We start from the raw sequence: 22375 nt of genomic DNA on the forward strand, positions 1-22375 counted from the left end.
TGGAGATTCGCTTGCCTCTGCCTCCTGAGAGCTGGGATTAAAGATGTGCACCACCACATGTGACCCAAACTATTTTTTAAATCTTTGATTAGTATCTTACTATATCAATGTAGGTCAACATTTTAAAAGTTTTGACACTGCTAAACTTCCTTCCATGGGACTTTATTAAAATAATCAAAGCACATTGTTATTACTTTATTTTCTAATTTCCAAACCTTCATTGTTCCCCCAAGATGAAGTCTACAGAGCCCTGCCAAGTACACATTCCTTGAGTGGGTGAGCCGTCACTGAGATCTTTTGTACAATTTAGCCCTTATTTATTCTTCAATGTGATCTCCAAGAAATGCCCCAAGCTCTCCATCTCCAGTGACTGGGGACTTCCTGTCCCCAGGGTTCTTGAGAGTGTTCACCTGCTTTTGCCCTGGTCAGCCTTTCCCAGTGCACTCCACCCTGCTGACTGCCCCGCACTGTGCCCTCACACTTCTGCTGCCCATTGGCTTACTTACTGAGAAGCCAGCATTTTGTTACGTTGTGTCAGCACGAGAAGGTTCACAGCACTGTGGCACACACAGTCTGTTGGGGTGAGCCCGGCTGGTTCCTGTGGTACACCTAGGGTTTCTGCCATTGTGGTATAATTGTGAGCTTACTGTTTATAAAGTCATTGTCCTTTGTTATTTTAATTTTTGGTTATATTTTTTCAGAATTTTTCTACTTACAGCATAATAACATAATAACTGATATATGGCTTTCCTTAATAATTAGTTTAGTTTATTTTTCCTCTCAATTTAAAACCTTAATTCCACCAAAAACTAATAATATCCAGTCAAATTATTAAATAATCTTCTTAGTGGCATCTTAAAAACACTTACTTTTCATTTAAAAAAATCCGTACAAAACAACTACTTCTAAGATAAATACATATGAAAGTTTACAACTGTCATAACAATAAAATACACAAAACACAGAATGGTGATAATTTAAATACAAAAAAGCTGTCATTAATCTTGAAAACAGGTTTTTCAATGCTCATGTTTAAGTTTACAAAAAAAAAAAAAAGTCACTCACGCTCCACTTGCTCAAACATTACTGAAAAGAGGAAGTCTCGGGGTGTCATGTAATATTCTCCCTCATGCTCCAGGGATGAAAACTGCATGAACCGCTGTTTACGTAGAGAAAGTTTCTCTACTGATCCCACGTCATTTTTCTAAAAGAAAAAGAAATAATAATTAAAAAAGTTTTTCAGTATCATTGCCAACTCAGTTACCTCTAGAATTACCTTTAAAGAGTGAGATCTCACAGCCCCAAAGTTTATAGTAGTCATTTAATACATATCAACTAAGTCCCTACGTTTTTAGACACTGAGTTAAAATACCAATTGAGACTAATTGGAGGGGAGTTACTTTCAACGGGAGCATGACATTCACAAATGTGTAGAGTCACTGCGATGGCAGGAAGTGACACAGCACAAATGGGAGACAGTGGCGGCAGGTGGGTCCTTAGGTAAGACAAAGCAGTCCTCTGAAGGGACACTGACAGCGGCCACAGGAGGAGTCAGTGAGCCCTGTTCTCCGGAGGAGCAGAAGGCCACTGTCACCATGGTGAGGAAGAGAGTGGCGAAGACAGATGTTCTCCTGTGAGGGCTCTGTTCACACAACTGTGACTAGCACCATGCAGAAAGGACATGCACACGCTGCTGGTGCTGGAGTCTCTCAGGTCTTAGAGCCGAGCCTTCCCAACAGCTGGAGAACAGTGCTGAAACATCCTGTGCTTGCTGCTCCCCTCAAGACATTCAGCCTCGGGTTCCCATGCCATCTTCCTACACACAGATGGGCCTTGTGCTGGGCAGACTGCGACATGCAGTTGACAACTTTGGCACCCATGTGGAGCCTTGACATGATATTGTGCTGCTTTCACCCCACACTGCTTTCCTACGGTATCCTTTTCACTGGGCTATGCATGCTCCAGGACACACCACCTACTTTTCATACTCAGCACCAACACTGGGATTTACCCTGACACACAGGCGACAGACAGTGACTGCTGACTCAAACCTGGTGTAGGAGGTCCTTCTATTTGTGTGTTGCTTTCATTGGATAATGAATAAAGAAACTGCCTTGGCCTAGTTGATAGGACAGAACTTAGGTAGGCAGAGTAAATAGAACTGGATGCTGGGAAGAAGGGCAGACAGAGAGACGCCATGGATCTCCTGCCTGAGACGATGCTGGCTAGAATCTTGCCAGTAAGGCACAGTCACATGGCTATACACAGATTAGTAGAAATGGGTTAAATTAAGATGCAAAAATTAGCCAATAAGGGCTGGAGAGATGGCTCAGAGGTTAAGAGCATTGCCTGCTCTTCCAATGGTCCTGAGTTCAATTCCCAGCAACCACATGGTGGCTCACAACCATCTGTAATGGGGTCTGGTGCCCTCTTCTGGCCTGCAGGCATACAGACAGAATATTGTATACATAATAAATAAATATTTAAAAAAATTAGCCAATAAGAAACTAGCTAGAGCTAATGGGTCAAGTAGTGTTTAAATGAATAGTTTCTGTGTGATTATTTCGGGTGTAAGATGGCTGGGTGGCCAGGACGACAATCAGTCCGCTCCTCCTGTTACACAAACCAAAATGGAAGAAAAAATGAATTCTGGCTGCTTACATCTCTTCATATTCAAGGCCACCAGAGACTTCTTTTGGCTGATGTGAATTCCTAACTAATTCTCTCCCCTGAAGTAGACAACAGGCTTGCTAAACATCCAGTTTTGCTCCTTCTGCATTCTATTTAGTGCCGACAGCATACCCACAACATAATGGACATCAATGCTACTTTGTCCATACACTGTTATTATAAAAGAAAAAAGGTGAGGAGGGAACGCAGTATCTTGCACAAGCTGGGAAAAGCACTACCCTGACCTATAACCCAGTCTAGGGGCAAGTTTTAATTACATGCATCATACTCATCCTAGCAATCAGAAAATGGAATTATGGTAATATTTCTGAATATTATATATAAAACACACATACACACACATATAGCAAAACATCAGCATTTATACATAGCAATATACACATATCATTTTGCTTACCAAAGAAAAAGCAGTGGTAAGTCGGACAAACATTAATTTCTGAGGAAGTTCTATGTGCTTTGATAGTGAATTTATGTGTATGGCCAGGAATGGGAGGGTGGGCTGTAGCAAAACCAGAAACCTACCTGCATTTGCAAAGCTTAGGGATTAGAACAGAAAGAAGCTAAACATGAGACTGTGTTGTGACTATATAGAAGAATTTTTAAAGGCATATAGTTAACTAACTTATAGCCTATTAAGAAAATAGCAAAACTAATAATCACGTCAGAGAAAGTACACTCTCAAACCCTGAGACACTACTGGTGCTTTTCTAATTTCTGTATCAAAGTTGTTAAATTTTCCTTTTTTTTGATATTTCTTTTTGTTTAAATTCTTTTCACATCTCAACCAATTATCTAGTCCACTACTTTATTCAACCCTCTGTCTACTGGTGTTCTAAAGAGGGGCAGTTTACATTCTGGTTTTCTGGCTGTCCTCTTCCTTGTAGCGATCTTATTTTTCCTGGTCTTAACTAATATGTAGGAAGTAAATATACAAACCGGCTGCTCTTTCATAGCAAGTTGTGTAAAAGATACTGTATTTTTCTCTAGAAGGTTTAGTTCTAAAAGTTTCTCTATCTTGTGGTTATCATTTTTAATTAAAATGCTTATTTAATTAAAAACAATGTGAATCTGTGCATATGCCACATGTGTGGGTGTTCACAGAGGCCAGAAGATGGTGTCAGATCCCCTCAAGACACGGACAACTGTGAGATGCTTGACATGGATACTGGAATCCAGCTCCAGGCCTCTCCAAGAGCATCAAGCGCTCCAAACCAAGGTTACCATTTTCCATGTCTCTAAGAAGGGCATCAAGTGATCCAAGCCATGGTTATAATTTTCCATGAGTTTCTATGAAGAGCATCAAGTGCTCCAAAGCACAGTTATCATTTTCCATGAGTCTCTAAGAAGAGCATCAAGAGCTATACAATCTTTGTCTCTAGGACCCTTTCACTCACAGAGTCACATTTCTGAAGAGCCAACCCTTTAAGAAGTGCCGTTTTATGGAGCTGGATAGCTGACTGGATTGCTTGCATCTACTTACATTTTGGCTAAATTACTTTCTAGTGAACAATATTATTAGCTAAAGGTAACAAGAATCTTTTTACTAGTTAATTTCTGAACTTGTTTGCACAGAACTGTAGGTCACGCCCACAAATAACCTCCAAATGTGACTACAACCATGACTCCCCACCAGCAGTGGTTGGAACCCTTCAATACCCTCTACCAACACCCTTGCAGTTTAATTTGGTACGGTAGCTTTCTGAGCTCCTGTTACTCCCTAGTATAAACAAACCCATTCTACTAGCCCAAAGCCTTCCAGTCCCCATTATTAGCATCCAACCTCTGTGTATCCTCTCCACTGCCTCTCACTGAGACTGAGAACTCTGCTGTCAGCAGTCAACAGCGCCCTTTATTTCTTCTGTGAGGTATACAGTGGCTGCTCCCAGCTCCCATCTTACTACCAATCTTCCCATAGCTTTACCCTCTGAGCTCAACACTTAATTGAGCATCTACTAATTTCAGAAAAACACTAGGAGTCAGAATGCAAATGAACCAAGGGGATAATTGTGTAGCAGAAAATGTCAGCAGCAATGCAGTAGATAACTTAGTGAGTAAGATGCACAAGGCAGGTTGGGAGCATCTTTATAAGCATGTTCTCTCTAATCCTCAAAATACCCAGTTGGAACCAGTTTTTTCTTTTAAGCACCCCTTAAAAGAAAGGGATGTAGGATTGTTAAGGTCAACCAGCTTGCCTAGATTAACACAGTAGGTAACTGACGGCACAGCCCATATGGCACCAACCTCAGTCTCCAACACGTTCCCATAGCAGCTCCTGCGAGAGAAGATGCAGTGCAGAAGGTTTCATCCAAGATGAGGATATAAGCTAGAGTCTAGAGACTAACAAAGGAAAGGACTAGAACTGGCCATTCTCTAAGTCCAAAGCTAAATGATGCCCATTTCCTAACTAGTATGCATTCCTTCCCTGGTTTTATCAAATTTAAGTTGAGTAGAATGTCCTGAATAGATTTGTTTGCTATTATAAAATTTAAGCGGGGGGGGGGGGGGGGAGAAGGACTTTTGTGAAATTATCACTTTCCAAATTAAGAAACCAACACAGTTTTGATTGGGTTATTATTATTATTGTTATTATTTATCAACCAGTAGCCAAATTTTAAAAGAAAAATTTGAAGGCTCACAAGTGCAGTTTGTGTGTATTGTACATTTATGGTTATTTTATAGAATTTGGATTGACTTGTCAATGCCAGTTTTATTGTGTTCATCTTTTATTTTGCTTTACTTCATATTCATAACTATTCTGAGCAAATCTCAAACCTACTAGATGGTTTCAAAGATCAATAAAGCCAACATTCAGTCAGTTATGATATTACCAAGAGGAGAAAGATGCTTTACTGTGTGGTTTTCTAAGGATGTGCTATTATAACAACCGAATTCTTTCTGCCTCGTTTTTAAGTAGCCCACCAAGCCTGGGAGTGACGTTTCCGCTCACTCTAATGCGTAGCAGCACACTGAGCTGCTGCTTTGTGTACGATAGAAGTACAGTTGATATTTACCACCCGCATTTTTGGTTTTTTTTAGAAAATTCTTATTTATTTTTATTTTAGGTGCACTGGTGTTTTGCCTGCATGTGTGTCTGTGTAAACATGTTGGATTCTCTGGGACCGGAGTTACAGACAGTTGCGAGCTATATGTGGGTGCTGGAAACTGAACCCGGATCCTCTGGAGGGCAGCTAGTTCTTTCAACTGCTAAGTCTTCTTTTCAGCCCTGAGATTTCTTTATTAATTCTGAAAAACTTGCTCTTTTTCATACGTGCATGCTACGGTGGCTCCCACCCCCACTAGTTCCCGTCCACTCCCATCAACCCCTTTCCTTACAAACCTGCCTTTCTCACATTCAGTTCTTTTCTTTTCTTTTTGGTCTTGCTACACACTGAGTTTATCAAGGGCCATCTGTGTGACCAGGAGTTTTAAATTATTCATTTTACCCTGGCAGGCTCACCTGTGGGCCCATAATTGAAGACAATGCCCTTCCCCAAAATTTACTAGTAGCTAAAAGTTCGGCTGTGTGAACCTTCTCCATCCATGACTGATGACAGGCTCAGTCTTGTACACTTAGCACAGATAACTTCTGCTGTTTTTTTTAAGATTTCTGTATTATTATTATTATTGTTGTTGTTGTTGTTGTTGTTGTTACAGGATTTCTCTTTGTAGTACTGGCTATCCTGAACTCACTGTGTAGACCAGGCTGCTCTCCAATTCAGAGATCCACCTGCCTCTGCCTCTGAGTGCTGGGATTAAGGCTGTGTGCCATCACCACCCGGCTTAACCTCTGCCTTGTGGAATCTATTTGTAATAGCTGTGTCATGCACAGAAGACAGCATTTTGCAACCCTTCTTATATTCTTTCCGAAACTTCTTGTTTTCTGAGACATGGAGATGGTGGCATAAATGCTATGTTGTAGGAGACTGCTTGTTCGTTTCCTGGCCACCCAGACTCCCGTAATAATCACACAGAAACCACATTATTTCAATCACTGCTTGGTCCATTAGCTCTAGATTTGCTAACTCTTACAACTTAATTTAACCCATTTCCATTAATATGTGCATCACCACGAGGTTGTGGCCTACCAGCAAAGTTTTAGCACATCTATCTCTGGCAGCAACTCCATGGCTTCTCATTGACTACACCTCCTTTCTCCCAGCATTCAGTTTAGTTTTCCCTAAGTTCTAAGGGCTAAATTCTGCCCTGCTATAGGTCCAAAGCAGTTTCTTTATTCATTAATGGTAATCACAGCATACAGAGGGGGAATCCCACATCACTGTTGAAGCCTGAATGTTGGGTCATCACTTACTTGTACAGTCCTGAGTTTCTGTATTCACCACAGTCCTTTGCAAAGAGAAGCGTATCTGATTAAGGTTGAGTATTGTATTTGTCTATGGGTATAAATAAAAATATTTTAAAGGCAGTTTGATGCCATAACAACTTATGTAAACAACTGTGGTTAAGTACTCTAGGAACTTGTAGCCATAGGATTTTGACTGTGTTTACAGTGTCAGGAATAAGGTCTCCCTTGTGAAGCAGGCTTCATATCCAGCAGAAGCAAATGGTTACCACCATAATGTTTGTGCCATTAATACCTGTGGGCATGCATTGCCTTGCAAGTTGGTACTGTAGCTTGTAGGGCTCACGGACCACCGACGGATGCCTTTTAGCCCCCAATAGCATGCATAGCTCCTTCTGACAAGGTGAAAGCTTGCCAGCAGAAGGAAGTTTCTAGCCCAGTTTTAGTTTAATTTCCTATCTTACAACAAAGGTATGTGGTTTCTTCAGTAATGGTATAACCCAGAATTTTAAGAGTTAAAAAGATCTAGGGAACATCTAGTTCTAGCTCTGTGCAAACACCAGCATCACAGCTTTTGAGTTCCAGACCATGAGATGTGCTTTAGGCCTTAAACAGTTTTGCAGAAGGCTTTGGTGGGAAGCCATACTCTTCCCTGTCAGGTTCTTTTGTTTCTTCACTCCTTCCTTTTGTCTGTTTTTGCCTGATGTGCCTGAGTTCACTTCACCCATTTTTCTTTGTTCCTCTTCCTCATATATATGAGGTGGCTCCCCCCCCCCCCCCCCAAAACAGGGTTTCTCTGTAGCTGGAACTAGCTCTGTAGACCAGGCTGGCCTCGAACTCACAAAGATCTGCCTGCCTCTGCCTCCCGAATGCTGGGATTAAAGGCGTGTGCCACTACCGCCCGGCAAGGTGGCTTTTCTGTTGTTGTTTTCAATACCATAAACTAACCATACTGCTTTGGGTACTGATTTCCTTCCTCTTGTCTCCTGTCTTCTCTGTCTCCGATGATGTATGATTGCAGCAGGCTGGATTTCATAAATGAGTGAGGCAAAGAAAGCGGCCTGGAGACTCAGTAAGCACAACCAACTCGGTTTGAACTGAGAAGAGGAGGTGTAACAGATGTCAAGATGTCAAAACTGCACCTGAGAAAAACAGGTGCCTAGTGTAGTATGGGTATGTACTAGTTAGAAATCTTCACGAATCCATGCTCAGGTAGTTATTTCAGAGCCTGCTGAATGTATTGCCCTGAAGCACATGACAAAAAATGTACAGAAGGTAACAGCAGTATACTGTTAAAACCACAGTTTTTTCTCTGTGTGTATGTGTAGAAGCACAATTGTGTGTGCCTGTGTGGATGTCAGGAAATCTTAGATACTGTTCCTTAGGAGCTGTCTACCTTTTTTTCTTTTTTAAAGACAGGGAGTCTTACTGGCTTGGTGATCACAAATTTGGCTAGGCAGATTAGCCTGTAAGCCCCAGGGATCATCTAGTCTCTGCCTCCCCAATACTGGATTATACTACACACTATCATGCCCAGCTTTCTAAATGTGGGTTCTGGGACTTGACCTCAGTCCATTCTTATACAGCTTGCAACTTATCAACTGATCTCTCCAATACCAATGATCACAGATTGTGACTTTCCCCCTTAATATATCCAATAGCCATCACATATAAAGATACTTGGGCTTATAAAGAAATGCAGAAATAGGATGTTTCATACCATGACCCAGCACTTACACTTAATCTACAGATCCAATAAAGTTGGTTATTTAGTTACTGAAAACATCCTATTATAAATGCTCGTTTGACAATGAGTTTCATGTAAATATTAACATCCACAGATTCATATTCATGGGAACTGGAGTATGCTATGACACCTGAACCAAGTCTGGGTTAAGCCCATCACTAATAAAGAGTAAGGTAGAGAAAACTTACATGTGCCTTAAAGAAATAACAATTCTGTTTTCTTCTGCATGCAAAACAAATAATATTACTATGCTCCTATTTTATCTTTGAGATTATAGAATATTTCTCCCTTCCCTTTCCTCCCTCCAAACCTTTCCATAGGCCCCTCCTCCTGGGTTCTATGAAGGAAAGAGGAGACAGGACAAATGTTTTAAATGTCCTGTCAGTGATCCTCAGGGCCAGAATCTCACAAGAAGTGATGTTCGTGCTCAAGACAGAGAGACTAGCTGTAAAAACAAATGCAAACAAACCAAACCAACAACTGGTAAGCAGTTCTGCCTTCTTCCTTCTGCTTCTTGATTAGCTGAGCTACGGAGTCTCTTGAGGTCTGCTTTGGCTGGATTAAAAAGCCTGTCACAAGCAAGCTATGGTGGCATATGCCTGTAACCCCTGCTGTAGGGAGGCGAAGACAGGCTATGTGTCTGTCTTAGAAGACGCGGCTAAGAAGTCATGCAGGAAAATGAATGCTTGCAAACATCAGGAATGGTCTGGTACAGTGAATTCAGTCCCCCTCCCTCAAATTCCATGGGGTAGCAGGCCCATAGCCTTTGAGCCACACAAAGCTCTTCACAATGATTTCCAAAGTGGTAGGCAAAATTAATGATAAACAGTTGACATTCCATCTGCCTGCCTGTTTACCTTTTTGCTACTACCTCAGTCAGATGGTGTGTGTGCATACATATATATGCACACACATATACACACTTATTTACATATACATGCATATATACATACATATACACGTACACACACATACACATATTAAATTCTTGGACAGATGTTCAATCTTTACAAACTCCCAGAAGTGGGGACCTGGGAAGGTAAAAGGCAGAGTGATATTGAGACACTGTTAATTTTACAAACAAAAACAAAACGAACTAAACCAGAGTGACGGCACATCATTTCTGTGGTAGAAAGGAACCAGTGGAAATTCTTAATTGTTCAGATTTTATACAGAGTCCAGCTCCACACTTTTATTTTGATAAGAGTGTGACACGGTTGTAAATCTCTTTGAATGTCTGAATCTAAACGAAAGGAGTGGGATACTTAAGTTTCTTACACACTAAGTCTGAACTATTTGTAAAGTGTTTCTCATTAACGTTTTCTATTACATACTTCATTTTAAACTTCTGTAAATTTTTATTTTGCTGTAATTGTTTTCAAGATTTATTTATTTATTATGTATACAGTATTCTCAGTATTCTGTCAGCATGTACGTCTGCAGGCCAGAAGAGGGCACCAGATCTCATTACAGATGGTTGTGAGCCACCATGTGGTTGCTAGGAATTGAACTCAGGACGTTTGGAAGAGCAGGCAGTAGTACTCTTAATCGCTGAGCCATCTCTCCAGCCCTGTTTTCAAACTTTATTATAAAAACATTGCAAATAAAAACCCCACATATTGAAATTTACCAGTCCCAAAGACTAAACAACATATATGTAAATACCACACAAATATCTCCTGGGTCCCAGCCTTCATGATACAGTCCGTTTTTTACTGAGCACAATACGTCTTTGAATGCATCATCTCACATGTTTGTTTTTTAAGTAATAGAATGTATATTTCACACTGAAAAACCATATAAACGCTGGAGTCCAGCACGTTAAACAGCTGAGGGAGAGCAGTGCAGTGTGGCAGGGGAGAATAAAAACACACTGCTGCGAAAGTTTGGGCCAGGCAAGGTTACCAGAGCCACCCAATGGCCCCTATGCACATATGTGGAAAACCTTCAGAAGCCACAGAAAATGCTGCTTAAAATGTAGGAGGATGAGAACGATAGCTTAAAAGCACTTAATGTAAATCTTTTATGAGAAAAATACCTTCTAACAAATGAGCCAGAATTATCTGGAAGATTCACTAACATGACAGACCTCACAATCTACTGTGCTATATGACGTCAGCATCACTGGCTGACTCATGAGACAGACACAGTACTTTGTAGAGTGCACGCTATAGACAAACCAGGGCTTTGCTTATATAAACTGCAAATGATTAGAGCTATGAGTGAAAACAGAACGTCTTTCGGAAAAGTACAAGTAGACAGAGTTCTACATTGTCATGAATAACTGCTACACGTCAAATAAAACTAAATCACAAGGCACACACGCTTTCATCTTCCCAATAATGTCAACACACAGTTTTTAAGAGCTCACTATTAGTTCATTCTTTGTCATAACGAGGCACCAGAAAAAGAATCTTTGTGAGCAAAAATTCAGTGTGCTGACACACAGATTTGGGATTTAAGATAATCAAGAAAAACATGACTGAAATTATATCCTAGGATTAAATCAATTGCTTACAAAACTAGTAGGAACCATAGAACAAACTCTTAATTTTAAGCATTGTACTTTGTATATAAATTTCAGTACCAATGTTGCTGCTCATGCCTAAAATCCTTAAGCACCAGGGTTGCTTCAGAGATACTGGACCCTGATCAGCATTTGGAGGGCGCTGGAAGCTCAGGTGTTACTGGCTTCCCTTCATATCCACTTATTTTAGAGAAGAATCCAAGAAATAAAATCTGGGACCATCAGATCTACATGCTAGTTTTCTTCAACCCAAACAAAACAAAACAACACAGTGTATTTTCTTGAGGACAACTCTTAATTAAAGCAAAAGGTCATTTAAAAAATTTACAAATTAATGAGATAGGTAAGTTCTCGACTGTTCCCAACTTACCAAAAAACCAAAACCCGAAAGTAAACAGTGACACTACAATTAAAGATTTTAGACTTGACTTAAAGGACCTGCAAAACAGTAACAATTGTGTTTGAAACTTCAGGATAAGCCTGGTGGAACAGAGTCTCTTCTTCCAGGGAGAACAATTCAGCGCGCCTGTGCCAGTGAAATATTCAGCCATCTCAGATGGTGGTGCTGCCAGGCACAGGCCACTAACTGTGGGACTCCCCTACTAAAGCTTGGGCTTGTGGGGCAGTAAGGGGCAGACGAAGGTATATCTGCTTCTGGTTTGCACAAAGGCCTCCCATGGGCCAGCACCAGTGTTGTCAGGGCTGGGCAAAGCCAAGAAAAGAGCAGACCCTCCTACTTTATGTCTCAGAGAAGGCCCAATGTCAGCCCTCTCCTCCCATGTCCTGTCCAGTTATGACTTTGTTGGGAGAGAAATGACTATATTTGTGGCTGATTTAGGAACTATGAAGCTAAATTGGCAGGTACCCCAAATTGAGAGAACAAATGAAACTGAGAGGCACACCCCTACTGGATCTAACAAGCTTTAACCTGAGCACAGGGAGAACTTCCAAGCACATTTAGGTCACAAAAATGTCCCTAGCTAAGTCATCCACCTCTCAAATCCTCTACGGCTCAGTTACTGGATGGCAGACGCTAGTAGTACTGCTGTGTTCTTCAGCTGATATTTTAATGCAAAGATAAAAGAGCCCGAGGATCAAGACAGGCAGCATCAGAAAACATATTCACATCACTTCTGGCAAATGGCATAACTGGCTAGAATGTCTGTTTATGCTAGAATCTAAGCTGGGGAGCAGTGGCGCACGTCTTTAATCTCAGCACTTGGGAGACAGAGGCAGATGGATCTCTGTGAGTTCAAGGCCAGCCTGGTCTATAAGAGCTAGTTCCAGGACAGGCTCCAAAGCTACAGAGAAGCCCTGTCTCGAAAACAACAACAACAACAACAACAACAACAACAACAACAACAACAAAAAGAATCTAAGGTAGTACCTATGCAAAATTCGGGGGGGGGGGAGATTAAGGCAAGGGCAGCACAAGACAATGGAACCATATTCTGAAAGAGAATGGAAAGATTAAGCAATCAGCAAGGCAATGGACTCAGAAGAGCACAGGTGAGATACAGTAATACCTGGAAAGGGATTTAGTCAACCTAAGAACACAGAAAAATACCACTATAAATTTAAAAAGAAAATACCTTTTTTCACTGCCCTATATGTGTGTACTCTATGCTTCAATAATTTTACAAGACCGCAGGGAAGACTGATCAATTTTCATCTTCTAAAATCGGTTTTCAAATCTGGTATCTTAATTGCTGGATTCACTATTTTAAAACTTATTTAAACACACACACATGCCCTCAAAAAGCAACAGTATGGGGTTAGAGGAAGTTCTAAGAAGATTCTTAAAAAGGCTAGCAAGATGGCTCAGCAGGCAAAAGTGCTTGCTGCCAACTCCATAGCCTGAATAAAATCTGCAAAACATACATGGCAGAGGGAGAAAACTGACACCCACGAGCTGTCCCCTGGCCTCCCTGACAGTATGTCCTTCTCAAGCCCCATAAAACAAAATGTTAAAAACAAAATCAGAGCCATATTTCCTTATACTGTAATGTGGAGAAATGAAGGTAGCAGCAGGTTTGGGCTGTGCCCACACACCCACCCAGTATCAGCACTGAACTTAATTAACCTGGGGGATTGGAACTTTTTGTCCCTTCTTACTCCAACCTGTTTGTTATAAACAGAACTATTCCAGAAGGAATGGAATAAACACTACTAATCTTACTCTTTATCTGAATGACGTTTCATAAGGAGCTTCTACAAATCGACTCTGTTGGCCAGTGTATACAGTTACATATAAATAACGAGGGCTCTACTGCAAAGCAGCTGCCCAAGGAGCCGGTTCCTAGGGAAGGGGGTGGGGGTGGGGGATAGAATGCAGGCTGAGATCAAAGGCTCAGGCCTGCTGGAGGCTCTATTACCCTAAACCTAGAGAGACTGTTCAGAGACTTGCTAGGTGGAAGCCAGTGAGTGAATGGGGGTGGAATTCCTCCCGTCACCCCCATGACTGTTCCTCAAACCTGCATCTAAGACTAAATATGTGGGAAAGAAGGAACAGAAAAAAATTGTGGGGATTTGGGGCTATATGAACATGTGAGAAACATCCACATGGTTCTAGTTATATATAAAATGCTCCATGGATTTCAAGGATTACTTGTAATGCAGTAAAAAATGTGACAAAGGAATTAAGAGCAGTGAGTGATGGGAACTGGATAAAAGAGATCTTTGAAAGCTGATGACTTCTGTTAAAACATTTCACTCATTTATTGCCTTTAAAGCAACAGGTGCTTCACCCTTCTGTCTCTATTTTTTATCCATGAAGTGACAAATTACAAAAAGTAAGTTCTCTGTTCTTTGTTGAACATTCTTTGGTGTCCACGTTTCTCAAGAATAAAGTGGGAACAGACAGGGCCTTTCTTACAGTATTACAGCTTTCAGAATGTCCAATACAGACACACTGCATTAGACAAAATACAGTAAGTAAGACCTATTCATTTGGGGCCTTTATTTTGGAATTGGTAGTAATCTGAATGAAATAAAATTGCTTTGCTTGTGAACATTCTGTGCTGTGACTGAATATTTTCTCTTAAAAAAAACTTTACGAATGGAAATTTTCACTCATTACACATTTTCTACTTTGTTCCGGATGAAGGAGATTTTATTGTATATGAAACAAAACACCCCAGACTAAATCAGAAATCTTCACTGGGCAAGTGATGTCTCATGATAAGTTCTACAGAAAGACAGAGCCTTAGCCAAGGAGACAAAAGCTATTCCCAGAAACCCTGGGCACTGGAAAAGCCTCCCTGGCATTTCAGTGCTGTGTGTCCAGTGATGGTACTCCAGCCTTCTTCTGAAGCAGGAGAGAAGGCTTTGCTTAGTTGAGCACAGCAAGAGAAAATGGCGTTGTGTGTTGCATACTGTTGTTTTATTCTTATATAACACACACACCTTCACATACTTCACCTCCACTCACTAAACAACTTGTGTCTAGGGCAGAAGGGAGGGGAAACAAGCATCTTCTCTTTTATTGTTTTTTTTTCCTAACTAGATTATAGCACGATATTCATTTTTCCTTCTTTTCTGCTGCCTTCTAAGAACTACATCCTAATTTTTGTGATCCAAACAAAAGCTGAACTTGGACCTCAAGTGATTACACACAGTTTAGGGGGTTAAGTTAAACTCTCAACATCACTCTAAAATATTACCAGTGCTATTCACTCCAATTTAATTAAATAATATTCTTCTTCTTTTTTTTATTTCTCACAGTTTCATGGAATGAACTCTCAGTCTCCTCACTGGGTTTCTTTTTTTTTTATCTGTTTATTTATTTATTAAAGATTTCTGGGGGCTGGAGAGATGGCTCAGTGGTTAAGAGCATTGCCTGCTCTTCCAAAGGTCCTGAGTTCAATTCCCGGCAACCACATGGTGGCTCACAACCATCTGTAATGAGGTCTGGTGCCCTCTTCTGGCCTGCAGACACACACACAAACAGAATATTGTATACACAATAAATAAATATTAAAAAAAAGATTAGGGGCTGGAGAGATGGCTCAGTGGTTAAGGGCACTGACTGCTCTTCCAGAGGACCCGGGTTCAATTCCCAGCACCCACATGGCTGCTCACAACTGTCTGAAGATCAGTTCCAGGGGATCTGACACACCAATGCACATAAAATAAAGTTAAATAAACCATAAAAATATTTAAAAAAAAGATTAAAAAAAATTTGTCTCTTCCCCGCCACCGCCTCCCATTTCCCTCCCCCTCCCCCAATCAAGTGCCCCTCCCTCGTCAGCCCAAAGAGCAATCAGGGTTCCCTGCCCTGTGGGAAGTCCAAGGACCACCCACAATAATATTCTTCTTAATAACAGTAGAGTTACTTTAGCTTACACCCTATATGGTAGAAGGTAAATACCACTGTGGGAACTTTTTCTACCGTTATTAACATCAACCAGCACACACCGCCTATGACAAATTACCAAGCAGAGATAGAAAGGCTATTCTTCCTAGTGGAGGGGCATATAGAAGGTGGTGCTAGAGCAGACATAGGAAAGAAGTGAGCAGCAGTTAGCCAGTGTGGGTGTTCTATTTAAGCTCCAATCATTACTTTTGCAGGTTATGGGTATTTTGGTTTTCTATATTTTTGAGGATTTTCCCCCCAACATAGGGGAAGCCCTGGTTGTCCTGGAACTGGTTTTGTAGATCAGGCTGGCCTCAAACTCAAGAGATCTGCCTGCCTCTGCCCCAAGTGCAGTACCACCACCTGGCAGATTTCTATTTTTTACAACGAGATATGCACCAGACTAGCATCTTTTAAGACTCTGTCATTAAATTTATGCATAAACTAGTAACAGGTTTGGTATCAGACCATTCGTTTGGGGTGTGAGTCCCCCTCCCTAGGCAGTAGAGGAGATGCTGAGCAGTTAAGGGGGGACTTTTGTGACAGACACTTTGATCTAATGAAGAAACCAAAGGTACCCATGGAAAAAGCTCTTGGGAAATAGTTTCAGAGAAGCCTGGAAGACTTCGGGGGGCTGAGTCATGAAGAGAAGCTGCCAGCAGGGACCACAGAATCCAGGATAGTGTGTCCTGCAGTATGGGACATGGTATGGTGCGAGGAAGGGCTGGATTAAAGGATTCCCTTCCTCCTCCCACTGCTTCCTGAGAACAGCTGCATGCTGTGCCACAGGAGAGTGATTCATCCCAACATTATTTTGCCACACTTTCCCCGTGCTCCCACACTTGCAGTGCTCCCTCACACCCCACATCCTGACCCTTGGCAAATGGAGTTGCTTCATCTGTGCCCTCAGTTTAAAAGGCAAACAGTGAGGCGGCTTCCCAAAGTTCATTGTTGGCTAGTGCAAGCAGTCTCTCAGTCACATATTAATTCTAGAAAAACATGAAATAATTAAAAAAAAAACCTGGCACACATGCTGACTACATATAAATGAGGACTTTTAGGTAAATGGCAAGATTATGAAAGTTTAAATGTATTCAGTCATAAGTTACACTACAGAAGCACACACATGAATAAAAATAAAATAAAGGGGCAGATTTTCAATTTCTTATCAAAAACAAAAACTATATTTTCATTGGTAATATTGTTCTTTAATGAATGGCCTCTGTAAGAAGCAAACCTATTAATTTAAACTGATCTGATTATTGCTGTCAGGACTGTTTTATAATGGATCTGAACTGCTGGGGTGTCCTCTGCTTTAACACTTATTCTGCTGCCTTTGATCGACTTCAGTGAACCTTTCCAGAAGTCAGATTGATCACTTATTTGCTTCTGACTGCAATGAAACACGTGACAAAGCTAAGCATGGAATATAATCCATTGTTTCTCATTCTCTTCCTCACTTGCAACCTACCTGCTATGAGTTAGTTTACCTTCTCCAAGAGTCCTTCCTGGAGTAGCCATCTGGGTTAGGTGTCCTCCCTGGGAGAACATTTATCAGTGCCCCAATGCACTATATTGGGACTGTCTGGCTCTCACCGGAGTACTCAAGAAGAGGAGATGCACCCCAGTGCCTAGTACACAGCTAACACTGCTTGTGCTTTGAGGATATGGACCACAAACCAATGGATCCTTGTGAATTGGGGCCAGTTAAATTTAAGGTGTGCTATTATAATAATTTTAAGGAAAGAGTTCAGTCTTAGAATCAATATACAAAAATCTGTTTTATGCATGTCTCAAGGCATTAAAAATGTATTAAGTTTTAGATACCTTGGTGTGTGTTCTGCCACGTGCAATTTCACTAAAGATCAATTCATATGACAAGAAACAAAAGCCCTTTGTGCTTATTTTATTACAAATACAAATATGCATACTTATTACTGTAGATTTTCAAATGCTTTCATAAACGGAAAAGAGGAAACGAAGCCACTGACAGGTGGTGGCTGTGTGAACTATACTAGAGGGTGCTGCTTTGGTTTTGCTCAGCATAGAAGCCATGGCATCCCTCAGAAACAGGATGCTCTGAACCCAGATTACACCAGCTGTCTCACACTCCTGTAAATCTCAATGAATGATCTAACCGATTTCAGGCCTTCTACCATGGTTGCTTTATGACTTAATGGATTTTCCCCTGTGCTTCATCTTTGAGTCCATCGACAGCCTGAAATACTGTATTTCTGAAACAGTTCTGCTATTAGGATGTATCCGCAAGAACTGTGCAAAAGCAGATGCACAGGCAGCAGCACCAGTGAGAGCACCGAGATGCTGGCCACCTCTACAGACTCATATCAACAGGTCACCAGCAACCCAAAGGATACATGAACCACAGGTTATAAATGTGCAAAGAACAAGCACAGGAATTCATAGTACTTTTGCAAATTAATGCCTTGTTCAAGCAAAAACTGCTCAGGATCTGCTGTGCACAAATGTAGTAAAATTATCTAAGACCCGGGATTTGCCAACACTTCCTTTCCACTCCCATGTCACTCTTCTGAAGAGTTTATGATGATGATGATGATGTGTGTGTGTGTGCATGCTCTTATTAATTTTTGAAGATACTTTGAGAGTGATTATTTTTAACAATCTATATTGTAATTTTCTGAGCAAGCCCTGAACAACTGGTAAGAAAGTGCGCAAGTTTCTTTAACAGGTGCCACCACTACTAGTATCCAGAACTGCTCCTTTTCGGTTTCTGTAGCTTTTATGAAAAGTCAAATGGGGAAATGCAAGTTCTTTAATCTCAGTACAAGAAAGCAGCAGTGTGAAACTGCCAGAGAAGCTGGTGGGTGCGCTTGCTTACACTCGCAATTCTAGCACTTGGAATACTGAAGCAGCAGGTCAGCCATGAATTCCAGACCAATCTGGGCTACAGAAAGACCCTGTTTCAGACAACCAACCAAATCAAACTAACCCAAACAACACACACACACCAAACAAACAAAACACCTGCCAGTGAGTTAAGTCTGGAAAGCTAGCAACCTGCACCAAATGAATCTCTTCAGAGGTATGTAAACCAACCAACCAAAAACCAAAAACAAACCCAGAAATGGGAACAAATTTAAAATTATTTTTTAAAAAAACGTATTTATTTATTTATCTGGTTTTTCGAGACAGAGTTTCTCTGTGTAGCTTTGAAGCCTGTGGAGCCTGTCCTGGAACTCACTCTGTAGACCAAGCTGGCCTCGAATTCAGAGAGCCGCCTGCCTCTGCCTCCCAAGTGCTGAGATTAAAGGCATGTGCCACTCCTGTCTAGCTACAATTTATTTTTTAATCACATGTATGCATGTGTCTGTGTGTGAGTGTGTGGGGGTATATGTAACTTGAATACCCCTAAAAATCTTATATAAGAAATGAAACCAGTGGGGTAGAAAGTTGGCTCATTGGTTAAGAGCTCTTATCACTTTTCCAGATGACCCAGGTTTAGCTCCCAGTACCATGCTGGGTGGCTCACAACTCCAGGGGATCAGGCACCCTCTTCTGGTCTCCACAGGCACCTGAATGTTTGTGGTGCACATAAACTCATACATACAGACACAGACAGACAGAGAGGGAGAGACAGAGAAATCCTGTCTCAAAAAAAAATCACCATTACTACCACCAACAGGGTAAAAAAAAAAAACCTAGAGGAAAAAAGTACAATTTTGTAAGTTGTTACCAACTTTAAGGGTCGAATGTGAATGGAGCCAGCATTTGGGTCACCTTTCACTTACTTTTTTCCCCCTCATTTATTCATTATTTAACTTGTGTTTGAGTGAGAGTGTGTGAGTGCATGCCCCTATACACACAATGGTATGTGTGTGGAGGTAAAGATCAACTTTCAAGCGTCATGTTTTTCCTGCCATAGTCTGGGTCTCAGAGTCTGAACTCTGGTTGTTCTTGCTGGCCTAATCTTTCTCTTTTAAAGTGTGCCTGGACAATCTACTGCTATACCTGTGGTAATTAGTAGAACAATGCTAGGCTTGGGGAGAGAGTGGACACACACTCAGAGCTTTGAGTAGACAGAACCTGAAGCTCTGAAATGCTTTAGGCACCAGATTTACCCACACTCAAGCTGCTCCTGACTTGCTAGTGAAGTAGCAAAGAATAACTTTGTGGTTTCAAAAATCTGAGTAATTTTGGAACTTTTGTTTAAATTAATTTCTAAATATGTATAAGCTATTTATTGTTTCAGTCTCTCAATTTAAATTTTTGTAAGATTTTTCTATAAGAATTTATATATGTTCATCACTGACATAGATATAAATATACATAAGAAACAGTAATTTATATGTTTTACTAATATTAATAATATACCTATAAATTTATAAGTAGACTGTGAGAACTTGGATTACACAACTCAGTTACAAGTTAGGAAGGGAAGAGAATGATCTTCAAGTTCCCATGGATAATGAACAACAGACAAAGGTGTCTATCTCCATTTGTAAAGCTGTAAAGGGTTAAGATAGTGAAACGGGGCTCAGAGAACACACTGGAACAGAAATAAACAGCCAAAAGAACTAAGAGGTCAGGGATGAGAGGAACGGCCATCAAGCGCATGACCTCATGCAACCTAGCTGCACACCTGGAGCAGAGAAGCCATTCTTTCTTGCAGACACTGCAGACACACTGTGAAGACTTTCAACGCTAAGAATCAGGAAGGCACAAAGCTGAATCCTGAAAACTAAAAGCATGGACCCTTCATTTTACACTGCATGGAAAACATCCAGAGCTCTCATCCCTGAAAGCTAGTGGGAAATGCGTACTTCTTCAGAGCTGGCACCTAAGAAAGGAAGACCCAACTAAAGCTTGGTCTTGATGCAGTCTCACTTGGATATCTGTATAATCCTGTTTTCACTCTATCATTTCCCTGACACATGCCTTCCTCACTGCTCCACACACAAAAGCAGATGTCAGAATAGATACACCCTTACCAGGACGCACTAACGGGAAATGTGGGTAAGAGCCAGGAGGGCCAGGACATAGGGAAAAGATGCTTTTCCAGAAGGGCCAAAGTGCCTCACTCTGCTATGTTCAGAGTGTTTGGGACTACCATAAGTACTACCTGCAGAGCTAAAAAGGTTATTTTTATAATAGGACTGAATGTGTGTGTGTTTGTGTGTGAGCTACATGCTCCTTGAGTTGGTTTTGAACTTGGTATGTAATGAAGAATGACCTTGAATTATCTGTCTGTTTCCCAACTGCTGGGAGTACAGGGTTGTACCACAATGCCTGGCCTTGTATAATATGAATGGGTAATAATTCATTAACTGTCAGTTTCCTTAGTCTTTCAACTATTTGTTAAGTCTCTGAAAAAAATGCACATACACTTTCTACATGATTTCATGAACTTAGTTAGAACATGGTCCAGTCTGTGGTATACAGTCACATACTTGAGGTTAAAGGTCCCTGCTCTGAAGCTTGAGGATATATCTTTGTCCCTTCCTGGTTCTTAAAGTCTTGTACAGTTTTAAGTAAGTTTATGGACCTTTCTATTTAAGGTATAGCTCCCAAAGTTTAGGAGTAACTAGTCTTTTCAAGTTATGCCAGGAGGCAGAATTTTTTACATTTATTTTTTTACCCTCCTCCAAACTTTTTATAATATATAAATGCTTCAATAAGAAGAGGAAATATGAGCCAGTGATGGTAACACACAGCTTTAACCCCAGCACTCAGGAGGCAGAGGCAGGTGGATTTCTGTGAGTTTGAGGTCAGTCTGATCTACAAAGTGAGTTTCAGAACAACCAGGGATACATAGAGAAACCCTGTCTTGAAAAACAAACAAACAAACAACAAAAAGAGGAAATACAAGTAATTTTAAAGAAAAAAACTAAGAAACAAACAAACCAACACCCCCAGATCTTGTCCTAATATATTCCAAGTAATTTCAGTAAGCATATATTATTTTAGTGTTTCAAGAAATAATTGTCATGGCTATAACATAAATGGACTTAATCACTGCTGTTGGGCAAATCTACTGGCAAAACATGAAATTTTTTAAAAATTTAAAAAGAAACAAAAGCTGGAGTGTTAAATAGTAAGTTTCAGTCGCTGACAAGACATGATATCAACAAGAAGTTTTTGAGCAAGTGTATTTCTAGAAAATACTATACTGATTGTTCTTGTCATCTCCTGCCCCATGTTGTTTATTTTATGGGTAAGAGTGCCTCCATGGATGTATGTCCACCTGTGCACGCCAGGTATCCTGGGAGGCCAGGAGGAAGGCCAGCATCCTCTGAAACTGGAGTTATAGGCAGCTATAAGCTGCCCTGTGGGTGCTGGGAACCAAGTCCAAGACTTCAGTAAGAGCAATGAGTGCTCTTAACTGCTAAGCCATCTCTCCAGCCTCTTGATAGTTCTCTCTGGATCATATGGTTTGTGAGCAAATCCCAAAGCCTCCTTATTTTTTTCTGGTTATCACTGACTATCTTTTATACTTAGTACATCTGAGTGAGAACTACCAGAAGGGCTAAGCAAATCTTTGCACACAGGGAGGATGCTGGCTCGGCTAACCATGTGATGATCAGATGAGCCTTCAGACACTCAGCTGGTTACCGCTTTCCCTTGGCAGTCAAAGCACCACCTTTGGGCACCTACTAAGCCATGCATAGACAAAGGAGTTCTGCCATGCCACCATAGTGGTGCCCTGGCTTGGACTTCAATCCTGGAGCAATCCCTTGCATTCTGCAAACTCCAGGACTGTGGGTTTAAACAGGCAAAGAA

At 41.0% G+C, this 22375-nt stretch overlaps 1 protein-coding gene across 1 annotated transcript in view; it reads right to left on the reverse strand.

Annotated features, from left to right (window-relative positions):
* Positions 1–22375, reverse strand: part of Micu2 (mitochondrial calcium uptake 2) — an 88011-nt gene that overhangs the window by 52812 nt on the left and 12824 nt on the right. The window contains exon 2 of the mRNA XM_075949775.1: positions 1066–1204. Coding sequence (XP_075805890.1) covers positions 1066–1204 — 139 coding nt within the window. The remainder of the gene's footprint in view (positions 1–1065; positions 1205–22375) is intronic.

Source organism: Microtus pennsylvanicus, chromosome 15, assembly GCF_037038515.1.
Source record: "Microtus pennsylvanicus isolate mMicPen1 chromosome 15, mMicPen1.hap1, whole genome shotgun sequence".
NCBI lineage: Eukaryota > Metazoa > Chordata > Mammalia > Rodentia > Cricetidae > Microtus > Microtus pennsylvanicus.